The 16,333-nt window shown below is 41.5% G+C and overlaps 1 protein-coding gene across 1 annotated transcript in view; it reads left to right on the forward strand.

Moving 5' to 3' along the window:
- The first annotated feature begins 6,197 nt into the window (after positions 1-6,197).
- The window catches only part of SPHKAP (SPHK1 interactor, AKAP domain containing), an 81,154-nt gene continuing 71,018 nt past the window's right edge, over positions 6,198-16,333 (forward strand). The window contains exon 1 of the mRNA XM_063132198.1: positions 6,198-6,262. Within this exon, the coding sequence (XP_062988268.1) occupies positions 6,228-6,262 (35 nt within the window). The 5' untranslated portion in view covers positions 6,198-6,227. The remainder of the gene's footprint in view (positions 6,263-16,333) is intronic.

Genomic DNA, 16,333 nt, shown 5'->3' on the forward strand with positions numbered 1-16,333 from the left:
TGAAGGCAAAACCATCTCCTGTTTTTGCTGCCCAGCCATAGTGACTACCACTGAACTTGTAAGTTTTCTATAGCTTTGATGACTAATAGTCACTGACAGACCAACAGGACAGCAAAGAACATATTGAGATGACAGTATAATTATGGGTATATCTAGACATAATATTTTAAAACTTGAATATGGAACTGGAAAACAGCTCTTAAGGGATAATGGTCACTAAATATCAGTTGCAGAGGAGCATTTGGCTATAGCCCAAGGAAGCCCTGTTTGTGGACTTCCCAAACGCATTTAGCTAGCCTTTGTTGGAATAGCGTGCTAGACTTTATGGACCCTTCATCTGATCCAGCAGGTCACTACTTATATTCTTAAGGCACAATCCTATGCATATTTAGCATGTCAGGCTGGGATTTGTAGGCCTTTGTTCTGTCTAACCATGCACTCTTATTAATTTTTCTCTACAGGCAAGTAAAATGCTGGATCATTTTCCAACTTAAAGGGTACTAAAAATAAAATAAATGGGAAGCACACTCACACCATCAAATTATTCCACTTCACACAGGAGGTGGAATTGTTAAGTACTATTTTCCTTTTCTACCCTTAAACCCAGTGCTGTGTACAATGAAAGAAAACAGACACAACACACAGTTCTTCATTTATGTGACATTTGGTACTGTCTGCTGTCCATTTTTTTTGGAAAGTGGGGGAGAAATAACTCAGAGAACAAAATTCAATGGGATACTTAGACTTCACCGATTCTCTTCCGTCCCGCCAATTCCCTTCCATAAGCAGTGGGTCCGACCAGTTTTGTTGCACAAGCGTGAACCATTGAGGGAGATTTAGCACTTCCTAAAAGAAGCCCCAAAATAAGAGCGTCACTGACCTGACTCCTCCTAGAAATGAGCATTTTCATTCATCTCAGGTTGCTCCGGAAGCATTAAATCTCCATTGCACAAACGGGGGGGGGGGGGTTTACTTGTGCAATGGAATTGGCAGAACACAAAAGAATAGGTGGAGGCATAAGCGCCCTTTTGGATTCTGCCCACTATTTTTAAGAATTGACAAACTGTCCACAATAATACATTTTGTGCTTTCTATGGGCCTAGTTCCTTAATATGAACGATTTATAATAATTATGAAATCTTGTGAAGAAGGCTAAAAGACTGGAACACTCAGATTTTTTGAGAGTAGTCAGTAATGTTACAGATGGTAAAAACAGGTTTCATGACAGCAGGAGGGAAAGAAATACTGAGTGAACTAAAAAAAGCTGGTGAAAGAGAGAGAAAGAGACAGAGAGATGATAACCTAAACATGATTTAGTCAAAATTGTGAGACACACAGAGAATCTGTATTATGCAAATTATGCTATACAAATTTAGTAAGTCAGTAGGTAAGTAAATACATCAAATTAAGTGCATATTTAACAGTCCTACTTACCTCAATGAGATTTTTAAAGTGCTTAAATTTGGACCATTCATACTCATATATGGAACAATACAAAAGGTTGTCATAGCATGTGGAAGTTGACTACTAAGAAGGAAGTGTGTTGTCTTCTGTTGACCAAAATCAACTTCCAATGACATCTGTGATTAGATATATATCCCACCTTTCTACATAACACTGAAGGTGCTAAAAACGGCAATAAAAATAATCACATTAAAATAAGTTAACAATTTATAAAGGAAAACTTAAACTGAGGAACAACAGAATATTAAATATTATGCTAAAGGCCTAGTTAAACAACAGCAACAGCAACAGCAACAACAACAATTAACCTGTGTGTTGGAAATCATCAGAGAAAGGACTGGGTGGACCTCCCTCGGAAAGAAGTTCCAGAGTCTGGGTGCAGTCACTGGAATCATAGAATCATAGAATAGTAGAGTTGGAAGGGGCCTATAAGGGCCTATAACCCCCTGCTCAATGCAGGAATTCTTTCAAGTCCCCTCCAAATGAGCTTCAGATAGATAGATAGATAGATAGATAGATAGATAGATAGATAGATAGATAGATATTGTGTGTGTGTGTGTGTGTGTGTGTGTGTGTGTGTGTGTATTTATCACACATGTTGGTTATATGTGTTCTCATCATGCTGACATTGTTATGTGAGAAGCAGCTATAAATTCAAACAAATGACATTGCCATGAAAGTAGGAGAAAGAGAGGCATAGTAGTAAACAAAGGACCAAAACAGCCCTCAGTCTAATTTCACATGGCCCTCTGTATGCACTCGGTTCAGTCTCCCAGAAAGAATGATGTGTCCCTTCCCTGGCAGCTTGCTGGGTGGGAAGAAAGAGGCAGGGAGAGAAAATGGGATGATGACAGAAAGAGAGGGAAAAGAGAGTGGTAGAAAGAGAAAAGGGGTGACCCACCCACTTTTGGCTCTGGTCTTTGGCCTTGCTCACTGCCAATAAGGCCCTGACAGATTACTATGAGGGAATGTGACTCTCTTGACAGAAAAAGATTGCCCACCCACCCCTGGTTCAAAAAGTTAAGTGAACACAAGAGGGTATTGCAATAGGAGATGCAGTTAAAATAGGGTGTCATAAATGGTTCTCAGTTGCCTAGTATTTTGACTTTATTCCTTGTGATAAAATGAAGGTACACAGACATTTTATTTCTAACATACATGAACAGAGGCTATTTCTATATTTACATCACCCAACAACGTATATATTCAAAAGAAAATTTCCACCTAATAAGGCTATCATTTTACATCTCTCACTCTGATTCTTATCCTCAGAGATTAACACAGCGGCAAACGCCTATACTGAATTAAACAGTCTATTTCACATTTTCACTGTGTAGGATTAGCACTGCTAATTTCTTTTTGATGGCTATGTTAAAGAAGAAATAAAACTGGAAAGAGTTAGCCAGGAAGGGAGGGTATTTAAAATGACAACTTGTCTGTAAAAATCAAACTATGGCCACAGCTAGACCTAAGGTTTATCCTGGGATCATCCAGGGTTCGCCCCTGCCTGAGCACTGGATCCCCTGTGTGTCACCTAGATGAACAGGTTTGACCCCTCAACGATCCAGGGATAAACCTTAGGTCTAGCTATGGCCTATGGCCCAATGGCTAGAGCATTGAAACCACTTTAAATGGCAGCTGGATTACACCCATGTTTCTTTTGATAAATACATGAAGTGTGGAGCAGGGGAAAGACAAGCATTTGTAACCATCAGCAAACAAACACCAGAGAATCAGGGTTTCTCAATTAGATATGGGTGAGAATTTCATTTCAGTTTGGTTCTGGTAAGAATTTACCAAAATGTTCAGTTATTTTCACCTGGAATGAAAATAATTTTATATATATATATATATATATATATATATATATATATATTATATATATTGTAGGAGAATCTGAAACTGATTGAATGTGGGAGACTCCGAAACTGACTGTCCAGACCAGGGCTTTGAGTGCTTTGCTCTTAAAAGTCTGGGTGTGAATCCCTGTGTATTCAAACATGTTAGTGCTTAATTGGGTTGTTATGTCTTTTTTTTTCCTGACAAGCTCCACATCTTTAACAGCTATATGGCAGGCAGGTACAACATCATCCTCATCATGCTGGTAATGGCTGTACCTATTGAATTTCATTTCAATTATTCTTTGATAGGGATTTTCCAAAATTCACAAAGTTTATCATATTCTCGAAAGAAAGAACTTCAGAATTTTTTTAAAAAATGTGGGAGAAAGTGGAACTGACAGGTTCATTCATCTCTATTCCCAATGCATGCCCCCAGTTGTCAAAGATGCACATCTCACTTTCACTGTTGAGTTGGGGCTGGAACTGATGATGCTCAATTACTGATCCAACCAGATGTTTATCAAAGGGTATAACATTCAAATAGGGCAGGTATGCATAAAATCCAATGCACAAAAATCCAGTTCACATGGCTGATCCCTGGATTTTTTGGGGGGTAGTAATTTCAAAGTCTTAGCATACACATGAGATTTTTATACACTTGTACTCTAACTGAATTTTGTACTCGCATGTGAACATCCTGTGATACTGAAGCTGAAACAACTGCACCAGATAGACAAGGAGGAAAGAGTATTATCTAATCCAGTCCATAATTATTGCTGGAAACAGCTATGTAAAGTAACTGCTATTTAATATATAGAGCAGCACCTTAGCACTGAATTTAGAAGATTGTTGTTCATCCTCAAACATACTGTGAGGGCATAGGTATATTGCTCTAATCCTGCACCTATTCCATGTTTGTAATGTCCTAGTGGCTTCAGTCATACTAAACTGTTTATTATTGGGTCCTGGATTTGAGTCTAAAACTGCATTTCTTAATAGTTCTGTCACGATCTGGGTTTTCAAGCTTTCAGAAACATCCTCTGCTGTTGAGAAACTGATAATTAAGTTGCAAGAATGGGGATCCAGCTGCAACATGGCTTTTCAAAGGAAACAAGCCTCAAAATATTGGCAGTTCTCTGCACGGCATCTTTTCTGTTTTTTTAACCTCTTCTAAGTGGGGAGTACACATTGAATATATCCTATTCCGAAAAGGTTTCGGTGTCTGCAATCCTGTCTTGATCTCATTGCAAGTCACTGAAGAAAATCCCACTGGCTTCCAGGGATCACAAGTCAGCTGTGTGTGTAAGGCATGGCTGGGGATCCTGTGACGCTCCAGATATTTGTCTGAGTACAACTCCCATCAGCCTCCACCAGCATGACCAATGGTTAGAGGTGATGGGGGTTGTAGTCCAACAACATCTGGAAGGCCTGAGGTTCCTCATCCCTGGTAAAAGGGATCAAAAAGCCTGACATTCTTTTGCAGCATTTTTGGGCTGCACCCACACTGCTACAATAGAAACAGGGCATATGCTTAGTATTTGGCAGAATTATAGGGGGCATTGAAGCATTATATGCCCCAAGATCTACTCTTTCATTAAAGGAACAAAACAGATCTTCTGACTCCAAAGAACAGGATTTTCTTTCTTTCTTTGTGCGAGTGTGAAATAAAAGCCATTTGCCCTTTTAGTTTGAATTCTTCATTAGTACTAGTTTTTTCCTCCCTCCTTTATTCTACAACAAAATCCAGCCTGACCTTATACATAATTATTTTGAACTCAGTCCCACTGAGTTCAATGGGTTTTTCCTCTCCCTGTGACGTGCATATGCTCAGCCTCCAAGCCTATCTAAACCCACTTACCTAGGTAGTGAATTTAGTGACTAATGTTTGTGATCCAATTGGAAGGGATTTCCAACTAGTTTACTTACGATGGAATAAGTCTAATTGAATTTAATGAAATATACTTCTGAGGGCTGGTTTGGATGCTGTTTCTTTCTTTTTCCTTTATTGCTGTGTCTCTAATTTTTGTGTGTTTCATGTTATGCTTTAATTAAGCTTCTGTTTTCATCTCAATTTTATTACTGTTAGCCATCTTGAGCACCATTTTTGATGAAAAGGCAGGATACAAATTTAATAAATAAATGAGTTAACGCATATAGGATCACACTTAGGGAAAATGGGGAGCTTCAGAAAAACTAGTTTGGGAGCATGAAGGGTTGGCAAAAACGCTTATCTGAGAAAGAACGTTTCAGTCCATGCTCTATCGGACCATAACATGCTGTGTCTGAAAAGCAAAAGTTGGGGGAGCAGGACACGATTTGAAGGAGCACCTGGCGTCCTTTCTGAAAAGGGGCCAATTCTGCCCATATTCGAACAAGGACCAATGCTCTTCTGAGGTTTAAGGGAGTATGTGGCATAGCATCCTCGCTTAAACTTATCTCTTTATTTCAAGGGTGGGAACCCTGTGCCCCTCTAGATATCGTTGGATCACAACTCCCAATTGCATACAAGCTTCGTGCCTCCCTTTGATACTAACAACAACCCTGTGAGGTGGGCAGCTCAGAGTGAGAGATTGCGATTGGCTCCAAGGTCACCCAATGAGCTTTATGGCTCTCCCAGGTCCGAAAGCCCAACTCGTGATGATCCGTGTTCTTGCCTCCGCAGCCATCAATCACTCCGCCCCACCTCTTCGGCTAAGCGGCTCGGGACGCCGGCAGTAGGTGACTCTTTCCCCCCTGCTGCTCTTATTGAGGGCGGGCGAGTCTGACAAGGTGGAGGAGGGCGATACAGGGCAGGGCTTGGAAGGAGGAGGGGTACTAAAGGCGGGCGGTGAGGGCGGGGGGTAGCGATTCAAGAAGTGGCGGCGGCGGCTGGAGGGCGTCCCTTTCCCTCTCCCCCGCTGCAGAAGATCGCCTCGCCCTGTGATGGCTGGGAATGCCACGCTGAAGGTGCCACCGAGGTAAGATCGGGGGGGGGGGGCGGCGGCTTGGGCTACTCCATCTCCCCCACCCCACTCGCAGCCCCCCGGTTCCTCCGTTCTGCCTTTGCCTTGCCCGGCTCCGTCGGAACGCAGGACTGCGCGCCCCTGATAGGGCGTCCGAGGAGGAGCTGCAGGAGTTCGAGGCGGCGGCGGCGGCGGCTGCTGCTGCCCACTTCACTCGTTCTTGGCGGCGGAGAGCTCCTCCCTGGGGGGAGTCTCGCCTGCCGCGTGCTCCGCTCTTGTCCACTCGCGGGAGGGGAAGGCATCCCAGCCGAAGGGCGCCAGTGCTTGGCGCGTTTCAGACCTGGGTTAAAAGGCGCTTTTAACCGAGGAGCCGAGGAGAACAGCTCGCCGGGCGACGGTAAGGGCTCCGCGTGTGGACGGGACGGTCGCAGGAGCGTCCACCGCCACGCTGAGCGGGGGAAGGAGGTGCCTTTCCAGGACCGGCCATCTTCCGAGTTCCGAATTCAACCCTTTCCTCGCCCCAGTACGTGAAAAAGGAGACCTCCGATCTCCCGCTAGGATCGGATCCTTTCCCTCATGCAGAGAAGTCCCCCCGTTAAAGGCACGCCACGCAGCCTTGCCCGGTGTTGCCAGTGGAGTGGTTCACAGAACCAGACTTATTCGTGAATCGCGTTGCCTAGAAATGAGGTACGGAGAAGAGAGGTGGAGGAGGAAGAAGCGGTGCTCTTCAGAGGATTGCGGGTGTGTGTGTGTGTGTATGTGTGTGTGTGTGTAATTGCGAGGGGGGGATGTGTAATTGTTGACCATGGGGCACGTGGAAATGGAGACATGCAGGCAGCTGGAGCGGAGCACTGGAGCGAAGCCACACCGGAGCCGTTTCCGTGTGGTATATTATGTTGTGGGAATGGAATCTGTTAGGAAGTGAGCACTCCAGGAAATGAAGAATATCAGGGTTGAAAACTGACTCTTGCCTTCCATCAGGCATCAGATGGTACCTTAAAAAGCACCGAGACCTATGCTGGTCCGTGAGGGGGTGGGAAAACCCTTATCTACAGTTGGGCAATTTATTAGGACCCACCCAACTGTGGATTTTGTGTGGGACTAGTTATCGATCACCTGGTAAAACCGTGTTTTGGGTCTTTTTATCAAAATGGTTTCAATGAATGGGAGTCGCGCGTATTCAGTATGCTTAAATGATACATCTCTATGGCAGAGTGAAGGCAATGTTAATATCTGTGCTCTGTAAAACTTAGCAGGCAAGCGAAAAACCGCAAATGAAATGTCACCTGGCTCCCTGGTGGCTTTCACGTCTGACATAAAATGTGTGCTAGTGACATTTTAGTAATTGGAATTTATAGCGTGCAATTTGGTTCTCCATGTCGTTTTTCTGTATATGTTTCAAAGCACGAGCAGCATCTCTTTTAAAAGCTAGTAAACATCATATTTGTTTAAGACTCAGTTGCATTAAGTTTTGATAACACACACATTCCCAAGTGCTAAAGATACTGCAGTAATGTGTTTTGCTTGGGGTTCTAAGGCAACACATGATTTGATGTGGCATGCGGAAAAAAAGAAGCAGCTTAAAGTGATAATGGTTTTTAAAGTCGACATTACAGAATTTCCTTTTCATGATTATATGAGTACTTTTGCAGGCGGAAGTAATGCTTTCATGATACGCTTATTTTTCTCTTCATATGTTTTGTGTCAGCAATTTTAGGCAGGAGAGTAGGAAATTGGATACCTTAACACTGTATTTCATATATTTTAGACTATTTGTTAACATTTACTTTTGTAAACGCCATGGACATACATGTTTTGTGACTGTCCTACATACCGTCTCTGTCTGACCTACATACACACACTGTGAGTTTAGCTGCTGCAAGAAGCAATGGATTTATGGTGTGGCCCTTTTGGCTAATGAAACTGTTTTCCTGTCACTCCTTCAAGCTTATACAGCTCATCAAACAAATAGTAAAAAAAAAAAAATCATTATACAAGGTTAATAGTGCCTTGGAGGAGCAGTTAAAAATAAGCAACCAGACATCTTCAGGCTCGCTCATCTTTGCTTAATAGACAGCATCTGTCTCATTCATACACATTGTAAGCCAGTGAACAGAATGCCAGAGCAGTCCTGTGCTGTCTGCGCTCCACAAAACATGTCTCATGTTTGAACAGCAGAGGGTGTAAATTAGAGTCAATTTCCACTGCGAGAGCAAAACTGATAAGGGAAAACATGGAATGTGGTTATTGCAGGCTTCTCAATGGCTTCATTTTTCGATGTGGTGTAGCTTTCATTTTTGACGAAATAATATTTCATTTTGGAGATTAACACGCATCCCAAAATGTGTTTATTCTTAACCAGGAACATCTCTTTATCATAATTCCATTAAAATTCAATAAAGATAAAATAGCTTTATAGCAAACAACCACAAAGGTAAACAGATATGCAGGCCAATGTGTTGTGCATGATATAGTACCCCAAAAACAAAAAAAATGACCACTACCGGCAGACATGCTACTAGTGGTCGTTTGTTTTGTTTTTGAAAGGTAAACAGTAGATAAAACCATGAAATGCCTCTGAAGTTCCTGAGCAAGATGTGCTTCCATAGATTTGAAAGATATGTTAGTAATACTGTTAACAGCTTGCCTGGTAATAGGATAAAGAACCTTTCCCCTTTCTTTGGATTGAGAGTGTAGCCCTGGGCATACTCACTACTGCATTTACATGTCTTGTATGTCAACGTACATGTCCTTCAATGCACACATTTCTCTCCATCACTTAGAATAGTTTGATTCAAACCCATTAATGCTGCAATCCTAAACACACTTGCTAGGGAGTAAGTCCCATTGAACTTAGAAGTACTTCTGAGTAAACATGTTTAGGATTACATTTGCAAGACGTACTTCTTGGATTTAAGCTGACTGCCACCGAAACGTATTACATGGACACATGTCTCACCAGTTTCTGTGAATGTGTTTACTTAATAATTTAAGTAGTAGGTTGAAGTCAATCCAAAGAGGAGGGCAACCGGGATGATCAGGGGTCTGGAAACAAAGCCCTATGAAGAGAGACTAAAAGAACTGGGCACATTTAGCCTGGAGAAGAGAAGATTGAGGGGAGACGTTTTTCCTCCTAAACCTTCTCCTCATCTCTCATTCTCTCTTACTGTCAATAATGTTACACTTACTCCAGTCAAGGAAGCTCGTAGTCTTGGCTTTATATTTGATTCCTCGCTCTCCTTTATTCCTTATATTGAGACAATAGCTAAATCCTGTTGTTTTTTCCTGTATAATATTGCCAGGATTCGATCATTTTTGTCTGTCTCTTCTGCCAAGACTCTTGTTCATGCATTGGTTATTTCTCGGTTGGACTACTGCAACCTTCTTCTCACTGGCCTTCCTTCTTCTCACATCAGTTCGTTGGTTTCTGTTCACCACTCTGCTGCTAAGATCATCTTCTTGGCTCGCCGCTCTGACCATGTTACTCCACTTCTGAAATGTCTTCATTGGCTTCCAATTCACTTCAGAATCCAATATAAACTTCTCCTGTTGACCTACAAAGCTTTTCACAATCTAGCTCCTTCCTATCTTTCCTCTCTCATCTCACACTATTGCCCCGCTCATGCTCTTCTCTCCTCTGATGCCATGTTTCTCACCTGCCCAAGGGTCTCTACTTCCCTTGTTCGGCTTCGTCCATTTTCTTCTGCTGCCCCTTATGCCTGGAACGCTCTTCCAGAACATTTGAGAACTACAAGTTCAATTGCAGCTTTTAAAGCTCAGCTAAAAACTTTTCTTTTTCCTAAAGCTTTTAAAACTTGATTTTGTTCTGACTTTTATACTGTTAGTTTTACTCTACCCTGTGCCTTTTTGGTGCATTCTCTTCCCCTCCTTATTGTTTTATTATGATTTTATTAGAATGTAAGCCTATGCGGCAGGGTCTTGCTATTTTATTGTTTTACTCTGTACAGCACCATGTACATTGATGGCGCTATATAAATAAATAATAATAATAATAATAATAATAATAAATACTTATTGTTATTATTATTATTTATATAGCACCATCAAGGTACATGGTGCTGTACAGAGTAAAACAGTAAATAGCAAGACCCTGCCGCATAGGCTTACATTCTAATAAAATCATAATAAAACAATAAGGAGGGGAAGAGAATGCAAACAGGCACAGGGTAGGGTAAACAGGCACTGGGTAGGGTAAAACTAACAGTATAAAGTCAGAACAAAATCAAGATTTAAAAGCTTTAGGAAAAAGAAAAGTTTTTAGCTGAGCTTTAAAAGCTGCGGATGAACTTGTAGTTCTCAAATGTTCTGGAAGAGCGTTCCAGGCATAAGGGGCAGCAGAAGAAAATGGACGAAGCCGAGCAAGGGAAGTAGAGACCCTTGGGCAGACGAGAAACATGGCATCAGAGGAGCGAAGAGCACGAGCGGGGCAATATGACTTAAAAGGTTGTCACACAGAGGAGGGCCAGGATCTCTTCTCGATCCTCCCAGGGTGCAGGACACGAAATAATGGGCTCAAGTTAAAGGAAGCCAGATTCCAGCTGGACATCAGGAAAAACTTCCTGACTGTTAGAGCAGTACGACAATGGAATCAGTTACCTAGGGAGGTTGTGGGCTCTCCCACACTAGAGGCATTCAAGAGGCAGCTGGACTACCATCTGTCAGGTATGCTTTAGGGTGGATTCCTGCATTGAGCAGGGGGTTGGACTCGATGGCCTTGTAGGCCCCTTCCAACTCTGCTATTCTATGATTCTAAGTCATTGATGTTGGTGATCCTGTGGAATTCTGCACTGTCTTAGATATGGCTTCTGAGTAATGTAATTTCATTCCCCAACATTATCAAACTTGAGCCACATTTAATTTTTATAACTTCCTGTACATGGTGGCATGGGAATGTGTCCTTTTTTCTTCTAGTGTCTTGGCAATGTTATAATTACAATGCAAGCCTTAAAAGCAAAAGTGCTGTGTTTTGTCATAACAGCACCTAAAAAATCTCTGTGAAGACCAGTGTCATTTGAGTGAAGTTATGGTCCTAGATCCACTGAAGAAGGATGGATGCTGTAGTCCTAAATACAAGTATGTTAATAAGAGAATGTTATTCTCTGCTGTGAAAGGCAAAAAATGAATAGGATCATTTGTACAAATCCTTGCATCAGTGCATTGGTGATGCTGTGAAATATCCAGCATGTCACACAAACTCTGGATAGAGGAGATGTAGCAGTGCAACTGTTCTGATGCTGCCCCACTGTGTAAAATCTTGCAGAAATTTCATGTGGATGGAGACAAGGTTGGGAAACAGCAAGCATAATCCTATAGGATCCTCCTGGTTTGCACTACTGCAATATTGCAAGAATAATGTCATGGCAAAGTGTCAGATTTCACAGCTTAAATAGGACACTCGAATAGAAGCCCCTGGCTAGCGTCGGTAAGATCGGGCCTACAATGTGCAGATGTAGTTCTTGACAGCTGTTGGTTGGTGACATTTAACTAGAGTGTATGAAGTTAATCAACAACTCTATAACTGCCTATTATGGCAAAAGTAGCTGATGTTTTCCCCCCAATATATAGGTTAACTACTGAGCAGCAACTGTCCAATTGTTAAAGTGAAAATGTCGTTTAATCATGCAAACGCTGGTTAAGTGGTGCTTTGCAGAGCACCTCATAAATCAAACGTGATTTATGTAGTGTTTTTAGTCCCTTTTTCACAACATGAACTATGAGAACAATTTGCTGTGAAATTGATGAATCAGGGGCCAGCATGCAGCCAATTGTAGGAATAGAGGAGGTAAATCAAGCAGTGCAGCGTGTTCTAATGCCAATAGGTACTTAACACGGGGTGCTTCCCTGCTCATTTTCAGTAACGTCTTCTAATATTAAAATGACCAATTTGTAATTTAGGTAGATAATATAGCAGACCCAATGTGTAAAATAAGAACATAAGAAGAGTTGTTCTGGATCAGTCTAAAGGCCTCTCTAGTCCTGCATTCTGTTCCCACAGTGGTCAACCAGATGCCCATGGGAAGAGCACAAGCAGGGCGTGAGGGCAGTAGCACCCTCCTGCTTGTATCCCCCAGCAACTGGTATCTGAACAACTTCAAATGGATTTTTGTTTTCAATGAGAATAACCAACGAGCTTGAAGCAAGCATCGCAAAATGTTGATTGAATTGGGGCTTAGAAGACAGGCTTATAGAAGGGTGGAATCATACATTATGAGGGAAAACCAGGAGTTCTCAGCCCAATGTTTCTCTTGTCATTATTATTCATTGCAAAACACTATGCAAAAGAATTGAATTTACAGGAGCTTTGCCTAATTTATTAATAATAATAATAATAATAATAATAATAATAATAATAATAATAATAGTTACCTACCTCTCCCTCTGGATCGAGGCAGGGTACAACACAAATAAAAACACCATAAAGTACATACAACTAATTCAAATGTTTAATACCAGTGCATCATTAAAAGCAGCACACCATTAAAAAAGGCATCTTAAAATTCAGCTGGGTAGGCCTGCCGGAAGAGATCAGTCTTTATGGCTTTCTTAAATTCTGGAGGACTGTTAAGTTGACGAATCTCTCCTGGCAATCCATTCCACAAACGGGGAGCGGCAGAAGAAAAGGTCCTCTGGTAATATTTGTCAGCCTTGTTTTTGTTGACTGGAGTAAATTCTTCCCAGAGGACCTGGGTGTGCGGGGAGGATTGTACGGGAGAAGGTGATCCCTCAGGTAGCCTGGACCCAAACCTTGTAGGGCTTTAAAGGTGATAACCAACACTTTATACTTCGCCCAGAACTAATTAGCAGCCAGTGAAGGGATTTTAAGACTGTCCCCTCCAGACAGATTTTCTCCTACAAATACTCACCACCACCATTTTTTTAAACTGTTCATCTGTGGGATCTGTGACCAAAAGACCAGATCCAGGGGGAAAAGATCAGGGTGGGGGGTATTAAAGGACTAAGTTGTCAGGTGTGGGAGATTTAAGCATTCCCACCTCCAACCCTCAGTTCCTACACTGCAAATGCTACCTCTACCTTACCTTTCAGGTGTGCATTTAGGAATGTGTTTGCCATATAACATGTAGTACTCTCCTTATTATCTCTGGTATGAGTCTGAATTTCAATACTGTTTCTCCGTGTCAATCTCTCTCTCTCTCTCAGCTTGCCCTATGTTTGAAACATTTATTTTTACCAAAGTTCAAAGCAACAGGGTTTTCTTTCACTTTAATCTACATTACTTTCTAAGGGGGAAGCTAGGGAATGGGGGGTTGGGGAGGAGAGAAATGACTTCTGTAAGGTTACCAGAATGTTCTGATCCAGCAAAGGTGGTCCATTTGGATTGGGTCCAGGGTACACAAAAGGGTGCTGCATGCACATTTGCTATGACTGTCTCTGATACTGAAGGTAGCATATAGCCATCATGACTAGTAGCCAATGATAGTCTTATCCATCATGAATTTGCATTATCCTCTTTTAAAGTTGTCCAAGTTGGTGGCCATTGCAGTATCTTGTGATAGCAAATTCCGTAGTTTAGCGATGCACTTTGTGTAAAGAAATCCTTCCTTTTTTCGGTCCTGAATCTCCCACCATTCAGCTTCATGGAATTGACCCCAGGATCTACCATTATGGAAGAGGGAGAAAAATGTCTCCATTTTCTTCACACCATGCATAATTTTATACACCACTATCATTTCTCCCCTTACTCACTTTTTTCCTACGCCAAACAGCCCCAATTTCCTCATAGGGGATTTGCTCCAGCCACTTGATTATAGTGTAGTTCAACCATTTTAGGAGACAAAAGGAAAAGCAGATACCATGAAAACAGAACATCAATATGAATAGCTCAATATAAGCTGGATTTACCCAGCACCTGTTTTCAGGGTTCAGCAATTATAAAGGAGAAAATGCCTCTATGCAGATGCAGAATCCATAAATAACAACTGTCTGTCCATGCACATCTGAGATTCAGGAGGAAGCCATATAGACCAGAAAACAAAATGTCCCTGGAATAGATATGGTAGGGTGAGAGACCTCATGCACAAAGTCCTAGATCCAATCCATCTCCTTTGACTTTGGATAACCACTGTCTGTCATAGTAGATCAGTGGCCATGACCAAGTCATCTGGGAATGATGGGTTTTGCAGTCCAACACATCTGAAGAGCACCAAGTTGGAGAAGGCTGTAGTAGACAATAATAGGCTAGATGGACAAATAACATGACCTGGTATAGACCATTTCTATGATACACAAGAATGATTGTTCCATATCTGTAGATTCTTAGTAGACAACAATATGTTGTTTGTGCAATAGGACTACTGCTCTCAATGGTGTTCCATTTCAACCCTATTATAAATTATAAAGAACTGGGATATGCCAGAGGCTAGTTTTCATGGAATAATTGCCTAGATAACAAACTATATGTGTAAAATTTAACTTGATAGTTTAGGAGCTGAACTGGAGGTGGTCATAGAAACAATATCTCATTATGAGTACATGGAACATCAGAGTGCAAATGAGAGACAGCTGTTCAGTTGTTTGTCTGTCTTATCTTAGTTGCATTTTGTAACGACCTCTGGACTCACTAAATGATCTCAGCCAGAAGATAGGGAGATTGCCATGAAGCTTAATGCTTGTGTCATTGCTTCTGTCTTGGCTGTGAAAAATGTTAGATAACTACCCATACCTGAACCATGTTTTTCCTGGGAGTGTGTGTCTGAAGAACTGAGTCAAATAGAGGCAATAAGAGATGAAGTTCTAGAGCTTATACACAAGCAAAAATTAACATGCCACTGGATGGCTTCTTGCCCAAAAATTCATAAAGAATGCAAATGTGAAAATGTTGGTCTTCTAAGAAAAACCTGCAAATTCCTGTTAAAATTGGCCTGTTTACCACCAGATTGGAAAGCAGCTGAAGTAATGCCAGTTTTTAAAAATACCTAGGAGTGGATCCAGGAAATTGCAGGTCAGTTAGATTAAACCATTATTAAAAAATCAAACTATTAAGCATATAGAAGACAAAGCCTTGCTGAGGAAGAATCAGTATGGGTTCTGCAAGCTAAATTCTGGCACACTATACTTTTGGAGTTGTTTGAGGGTTTCCACAAGTATATGAACAGCAGTGATCCTTTAAACATTGGCTGGGTTCACACAATATGAGAATCCTTCACTTTATGCCTTTAACTGATGGAGGAATATAGAAAGCCCTTGACCTTATTTCAAGGAATGCCAGTGCATTAAGACAATGCTTGTAATCCATTTCAGTCTCTATATTTCATATTGTTCTTTATTTTTTAAAGGATCTGATAGCTTATGAAACTGTATTGAAACACACATAAGCAGCTGAGTGGTTCATTAACTCTAAACAAGAATTATTTTATAGATCTTGGTGGAATGATAACAAGACTGAGATTTGTAATGGTTTAAAAGGAAGGTCTAATGTTTTGTTTATTTTCCGTGAACTGTATTTGGATCACGAAAGATTTTCTCCCCATCCTCACCGAATTGACTATAAGCTGCCACCAATCCAGGAGCCAGAAATGTCTGTATTTGCTCAGGAATGCATGGCTTGTCTGAGCCATCTGGAACTGCTTGTAACACACTGTGACCAGATTGTTTAGGTTGATCTCTGGGGGATGCTGCAGAATAGATGGTTCTGCCTTCTGGTCTCATTGGACTAGATGACCACTTCAGCCTTTTCAAATGTGTGATTCTGTGAATTTATGCACTGTTGTTTAGAAACATCACAAAGGGCCAGTTTTCCAACATTCTATTTCTAGAGCATGACAGATAAACAAACAAACAAAACAAAAAACCAGCTTCAGGAAAGATAGGAAGCAATACTCCATCCCATCTCCAATAGCCTATAGTTGCATTGGGAGTAGATTGGAGGTGGTGCCAGTAACCTACATTAGGATGCTCCCTTCCCCCCTCTCTCCCACTCTGGTCATTCTCAGTATTTGGTGGAAGGAGCAAAGAGAGAACACAGTGACAGCAATGATGGCACAATGTCCATTGGAGAAGGAGGCAGAGCAAACCTCCTACCATAGCTGGGAACCATAAGGCACAGAT

The sequence above is a fragment of the Elgaria multicarinata genome, chromosome 8 (assembly GCF_023053635.1).
Source record: "Elgaria multicarinata webbii isolate HBS135686 ecotype San Diego chromosome 8, rElgMul1.1.pri, whole genome shotgun sequence".
Taxonomy (NCBI): Eukaryota; Metazoa; Chordata; class Lepidosauria; order Squamata; family Anguidae; genus Elgaria; species Elgaria multicarinata.